The sequence below is a fragment of the Semicossyphus pulcher genome, unplaced genomic scaffold (assembly GCF_022749685.1).
Source record: "Semicossyphus pulcher isolate SPU_LCO1_2020_fin unplaced genomic scaffold, fSemPul1.0.p SCAF_7, whole genome shotgun sequence".
Taxonomy (NCBI): Eukaryota; Metazoa; Chordata; class Actinopteri; order Labriformes; family Labridae; genus Semicossyphus; species Semicossyphus pulcher.
Window position 1 is genome coordinate 26879469 of NW_027211748.1, and position 7129 is coordinate 26886597.

The following is a 7129-nucleotide window of genomic DNA, read 5'->3' on the forward strand; positions in this document are numbered from 1 at the left end:
CATCTACCATTTACTGAAGAATTAAATAGTCTGATGGCTGTGGGTACAAAAGATCTTCTATATCTCTCCATCCTGCAGCACAGAGAGAGGAGCCGTCCAACACCGTTGTTTCTTTGGTTCGTCAAGGTGTTATGAAGTGGATGATCCTTGTTGTTTCCAACGCAATGCTGGAACTAGACTTTTATTTTGAAGGCACATTTTGGACATACCGGAAGTAAATATTGATAGTGTGCAGATTCCGTTACATATCCGGTCTGGTTGAGCTTGTTTCGTGGACTTTTACCTCCGTATGTTTCGTTCTTGAAGTTTGTAGCTAGCTTTGAATCGGCTTCGAATATGAGTGCGATTATTCCTCGGATAGAGCAGCTGTCTGCCAGAGTAGTCCGGGTTTTGGGCTGTAACCCGGGACCGATGACCCTGCAGGGAACCAACACTTACCTGGTCGGCACTGGGGAAAGGTGACACTTGTCAAACTAGCCCTGTCATTTAATTGTTTTCTTCATTTTCAATATCATTTCTGGAAAGTAACATTTTGCTAAAAACATGAGACTTAGGTTTGATGTCCTCAGTGTTCCCCCTGTTTGCTTGTAGAAAAGGGACGTCATGCCAAACTCCCTTTAAAATTGAATGAATTCAGCGTTTACTTGCTTGTGAGCTAAAATACATAGCATGTAGACCAAGACTGCTAATGTGTAATGAAGAACCAGGATCCACTTGTTATTTCGGCATATGCCCAATATAATAAAATAATCTTTTTGTTCTAATCATTAGACTTGAATTATTTAGACTATAAATGTCTCATATTAGCAGTCTGTATTATTTTTATTCAGTTATAATATATAAATCATTTGATTGCAACATAAACATAACATTGTATGGAGTATGTATGGGTCAAAATAATACATAAATAAGTAGTAGCTTCTTTGAAATCCTTGTATATGTATCATGTATATAATGTGTCATTACATTCCAGGAGAGTGCTCATAGACACTGGGGAACGTGCTGTGCCTGAATATATCAGCTGTCTGAAACAGGCACTGACGCAGTTTAACACCAGCATCCAGGAGATCATCGTCACACACTGGCATCATGACCACACAGGCGGGGTGGAGGACATCTGCAGGGACATCGCTGGTGGTCAGTTCTGTACTCAAACTTTCAACTGCTTTGGATCTAGATCTACTGTAGTAGTCATGATACAAACTGTGCAGTTGCAAAAGAGAGAAACAAAGCAAAAAGCATATTTAATAATTGTTTGTTGAGCAGTTAAATATTTGTCTCTTCTACCACCTGCAGGTTCTGAGGTCCGAGTCAGCAAACTTCCTCGCTCCAGCCAAGTCAGAGAGACAGCTGGAAACAAAAGCTTTACTTACCTGAGGGATGGAGATGTTGTCCAGACGGAGGGGGCCACGCTAAAGTCAGTTCATTTTATATGCAGGTTTAACATACAAGTGCATTTTGGGCTGGACGGATTTTTACTATATATTAATGTGCTTTACTTGTTGATAAGTATCACACTGTCATGGCTAATGTTTGGCTCTTGTAAGTCAGTGATTTGAGAGCCATGCTTTATATTTCATTTTTTCCAGAGTGCTGTTCACCCCGGGCCACACTGACGACCACATGGCCTTGCTGCTGGAAGAGGAGCTGGCACTCTTCTCAGGAGACTGCATCCTGGGTGAAGGCACGGCCGTGTTTGAGGATCTCTACGACTACATGAAATCTCTCAACATCCTGCTGGACTCTAAGGCCGACCTCATCTACCCTGGTGAGTGAGCCTGGACTGTACAGTACATGATTTTATATCTTAAAGGATTGTTGTTGTTTTTTAACCTTTATTCATGAAGCGAAGCGACTCGGGGAATTCACACACACACACACACACACACACACACACAGTTACACAGATTCACACCTGGAGGCTGCACAGAATCACACCAGTACAAACTGCACGGGAGTTAAGGGAGGTGCAGGCAGCCTCACTTTGGTGCAGTCAATAACTGCCTTGCTCAAAGGCACCTCTGAGTGATTTATGTGTGATGATTGAGGGGCCATTCCTGCTCTTTCACGCTAACACTCATATTTATCTTGCTTGTCCAGGGATCAAGACCAGAGACCTTTAAGTCACATGTTCACTTCTTAAATTGCTTGTTTTTCAATATAAAGCTACATTTAACATAATTGCCACCTTTATTTTGGCCCTCCACATCTTTGATACACAACACAAGTTATTTAGATGTTTGGAGAAAAACTGTGCTGCTTTTCTCTGTGCAGGTCACGGCCCTGTGGTTCAGGATGCTGGCTCCAAGATCAGACACTACATCAGTCACAGAGACCAGAGAGAGCAGCAGATCCTGGCAGCTGTTCAGGATGGAGCAGGAAAGCCTTTCTCCTCAATGGAGCTTGTCAAGATCGTCTATAAGGTCAGGACTAAAAACTTCTGTTACTGTGATTCTTCTCCAGCCTGTAGTCTCGGGCTGACTGGTGTAAGTAGTGAAACTAAGAGGAGCTGAATCTTAACCAAAAATAGACTATGCTGCTCTGGATTCAGAGGCACCCACACCAGATAGAGCTTCGTGTAAACATACTAAACTATCATACTTCAAATGAGATAAGTAATTAAAAGTGACTTGAAAATATACAGTAATCTGTCATAGTCAAACAATGTTTAAATACTTCTTACTGTTTCCCTATCAGGATACTCCTGAATACCTGCACCAAGCAGCTAAAGTGAACCTGGTCCATCACTTAAAGAAACTAGAGAAAGAAGGCAAAATCACCATGGGTACGTCCTCGCTTACTTCCACTGCATGAAAATACTGAGAGTTTCAGAGCATCAAATTAGAATCCCCAAAGGCTCAATTCAACTAAATTAGAAATACCACACTATGTAGAGATGGTTTGAAGTTATTTAGTATTAAGGGTCCATGATATTGTGATTTTTTTGGGGGGCTAATTAGAAAACTAGGCTTTGTACTCACTGCCTGTTGGCTAAAATACAAATAATGCAAACTTCTTTTTCCCCTCAGTGAATGAATCTCCACAGACCGTCAAATGGAGGAGTAACCTGTGATCTCCATAGAGGCCCGAAGGAAATGCCCTCTACTTGATCATTTGGTGATACATAATAATTTCTCAGTCAAAAACGATCTAGTTTGGACAGAAAGTTTAGTGTTCATTGCCTTAGATCTGTGATTGACAGATGGGTTGATGGAGAATCAGGGATGGTGGTCATACGTGTTGCCTTTCGTGTTTTCTGACTCCGACTACACCGCAGAAGACCGACATTTTGCAGGATTGAGCTGCAGCGTGTGTCAAAGTCTATCAAGGCCACATTTTGTCTGAAGATTATCTGCAGGAGAATGAAAAAATGCAAATGTGAGTTTGATAAATCAGATGTCAAATTGCTTTTTTACTTCCAAAAACTTTTGTTCCACTGAACGCAATCAAGCTCAAGTTTATGTTTGAAATGGATTGGTGGTTGAGCATATCATATCATATCATATCATATCATTCGCAATACACCTGAAAACAGAGAATGAAGTGAAAAACAACACAAAATCAAAGCTTACAAAATACAGTGAGTATCAGGAAGAATATGTTTTACTGCTTTTTTAAACCCTCCCAGAATATGTTTTTTTTTTTTTTTGCGGTGAGGAGTTAGCCAGCAGCAGCATGGAGCCAGCGCACCACGTAAAGTGATTTTCAGTTTAGTAAATCAGACACTGATAAAGCAGCGCTGTATTGTACCTTTTTTATAGGCTATTTTTCTACCAAAACTACACAATTTAATTCCAAAAGTAATGTTTATTTTTCATGTCACTCTTAATGAAGAAGCACTTGTTATAGAAATAATTCTACAAATGTTCAGTCTGTCACTAGGTGGCAGTATCTGCTAACTTTATTGAGAGATAACCTGAGCAGTGGATTCTAAAATTAACAAATTGTATATGCAAACATACATGAATTTGTTAACTGACTGGATGTGAAAAATGTGTATTTGAAAAGATTGTTAATAATACTTACCAGTATGTTAATGTAAATTATCATGATCTACAGTTTTCTGTGTTGGTGTATTTTTCTGGCCGTGTATGAAAATAGTCTTTTTTGTGATAATTATTAGAACATATTGAGGGACAGCTCATATTAATGTTTATACATTATCTATAAAACTGGCAAATTTTCGTCATTATGATTGTCCAATATTCCAATGAGTAACACGCATAAACTTTTGGCCTGTGGTTGACCCATTTGTGGGTCTTATCTGTTTTCTAAGTGACTCACAGCTCTCATGCAATCTTAGGTTGTGGGGATTTTTTCATGATACAGGAAAAAACTTTTCTATTGTCTGTAGGTTTTTATCTGCTCATTTTGTGGCTGAGAGGCGACTTTGCTGGGGAAAAAAAGTAGACAACAAAAGATACACATTTCAAAACCGGAAATTACCAGGTAGCCTATACCGATATCTTTGGAAATGAATGCTCCTAAAAGTTCCTCAAAATCTCTGAATAGTCCCTGCTGAGATTTCGCATTAAGATCACTGTAAATTGCACAGAATATGTAGTGAAATAAAACTGAAATGAAAGCCCTTAAGAGTGGGATATAAAGTTGAGAGTGAGCGAAGTTAACCATTCTAATATTTAGTACAACAGCACAACCTCAAGTGTGATAGCCTATTGCTTGTACACAAGAGTCCTTCAGGCAGCATATAGTAGAAACATGAGTGGAACTAGACTGTTGCCAAACAATACCAAGCAACATTTTCCTGCTGTCTTGCTACTTTGTGTATGTCTACATGTAACCGCCGATTAGCTACTTTGTATGATGAACATTTATCTGTATGTTTCCATTTAACAGTTACTTTGGTGCATATGTGATTCCTAGGTACCAGCTTAATCACTCAGACAAAGACTGTAAATATTAAAGTTAAATGTTATTTTGAAGGAGAGTGATAAATATTGTTAAAAGTCCTAGTGCTGTTGTACTCTATATCAGCACTCATGAAATTCCCCTTGTCCAATTGGTTGGAGCTAACTGTTGTACAATCTAACGGAATCACAAACTTTATAACATTTAAGTCCACATAGAAATAGTGATATTTTTTTTGCAAGACTGTAAAAACAAACATCTAATTTACACCTTAAAGTTTTTATCACAAGGAAATCCAAATGTCAAAAATGTTGTGAAGTGGGGTTGCCTAAATCAGATTGAGAGGCCTTTTAAATTGATTTCATATCGATTTTTTTCCCCTTCCAAATCTGTTTGTTTTGGTTTAGCTTGCCTAGGTTAAAGGGCTGCCTTGTGAGGTAGAAAGAGAATGGTAGAGAGACACCGAGTTCTGCAGTGTGGTAATGAGATGAGTGGAAGTGGTGGTGGTGGAGAGGGAGGAGAGGGGAGGGGGGGGGGGGGGGTCTACTGGTAAAGATAAACAGCCGAGGAGCCTCTGAGCCACAGGAACATGGCGGCTCCGGCCCTGGACGCTGCTGCCGCTCCGTCCCGCTGACCGACACATCCGGCACAGCACGCACCTAGGGCTCCTCAACTCTCAGGTAAGTTTCCTGTCATTCTCCTGACCCCCCGCCCCCAAATACTCATCCCATCCCACCCCCCCAGAAAATTAAATAACGCTTATATTCCTGCAGGGGCTTTTGTAAAGTGTCAGAGCTAGTTTATATGGAGGTTATCGTACTTCATGCGCGCGACATAACCGTTATAACATTTGTATGGTGTTTCCTCCAAAGAACTCTGCGCGTGACACAACCGTTATGCGGTTTGTATGGTGTCATCAAAATATATTACAGGATTACCCAGTTAAGTACGGAAAATAACGGTTGAATGGACCTGTATTTGTCGTGCAGGGCATTTTTCAGCGTCCCCGGTGTTGTAGCCTCTTTAACAAACTGTAAGGGAGACTTGTCGGTTGAACTGACAGCTTCAACCGTGTTTTTGGGCGAAATTCTCGCTAGCAACACGATCAAAAATGCTACTTTTCGCCGGTTATCTGTCAAAATCCGCTGTTGGGTCTCAAGTCTTTGGTGGAGAAAAAAGTAAACGTTGATATGCTGGTGTTTGTTTAACGTGTTCAAACATTGTGTGATAACTGCACAAATACCCCAAACGGGACTTTGCTGTTTAACTTTAACAGTTAGCTGTTAAAACCCCTTCCTGATCAACAGAAGCGACCGACTGCAGGCTTATGTGAACCGTGAAACCCTGCGTTAGCTACAATACTGTCCCGTCTTTTGTTGTGAAAAATTCATATATCGACCCCAAAATTCAAGCTTTGGTTAATTTTAGAGGTGTTTGAGTGACTAAGTTTTACACATAGCGGTTTCACGGTGAAATATATGACTTATTCCCGGTTGATAATGCTCGGACTTCCTCAATCAGCTGAAACATCAAGTGGTATAGGTATGTCCATACAGCTTCCGTTTTTCTGTTTCAAAATAAAACGATTAATGCTCATTAGTATTAGTTTCTTCTATTAAGTGATAAATTACATTAAATTACGGATGGATTGGTAGTTTGAGTTTTCACTGTTCTACCATGTAGCAAACCATTTTATTTATTGCAGCTGCAATGCTTAATTAGTTGTCAGCCAACTAATTAATAGCCAACTATTTTGATAATCAATACAGTATTTTGGGTATGTATTTGTAAATACAAAATAATCAAAATTCTCATTGCTTTAAAACAACAACAACAACATATTTTCTAGTTTATTTCCTCCTCTATTGAAGTAAACTGAAAAGCTTTAGCTTATGGACAAAACAAACATTTCAGGTTGTCATCACATCACTTTTTACAATTTTCTTACTTTTTTTTGACCAAACAACTGGTTGTATTATAGAGAAAACGATCCACAGATCAATCAACAATAAAAATACTCATTATTCCCACCTCTGATGTTGAAGCTGTCATAAAGTAATTTACAAACTTAATTACCAGAGGTTTGTTATCGATGTAACGTTTTAAACAAGCAACTGGTATGATTAATGATTGATTATTTAAAACTATTTTGGACTGGAGTGCCTTGGTATTCAAGTAGCTGTTTTCCTTCTTTCTTTATTGCCTTTATTTTGAAGAGGAAATTGATCAGTGTCCGGTCCTGTTTCTATTCATTCTTGTC

At 39.3% G+C, this 7129-nt stretch overlaps 1 protein-coding gene across 1 annotated transcript; it reads left to right on the top strand.

Moving 5' to 3' along the window:
- The first annotated feature begins 262 nt into the window (after nt 1-262).
- Nucleotides 263-4551, top strand: lactb2 (lactamase, beta 2). Its single transcript, XM_069685236.1, has 7 exons — nt 263-458; nt 974-1137; nt 1297-1417; nt 1590-1768; nt 2275-2423; nt 2698-2785; nt 3030-4551. The coding sequence occupies exons 1-7, from the start codon at nt 337-339 to the stop codon at nt 3071-3073; spliced, it is 867 nt and encodes a 288-aa protein (XP_069541337.1). The 5' UTR covers nt 263-336; the 3' UTR covers nt 3074-4551.
- The last annotated feature ends 2578 nt before the right edge of the window (nt 4552-7129 follow it).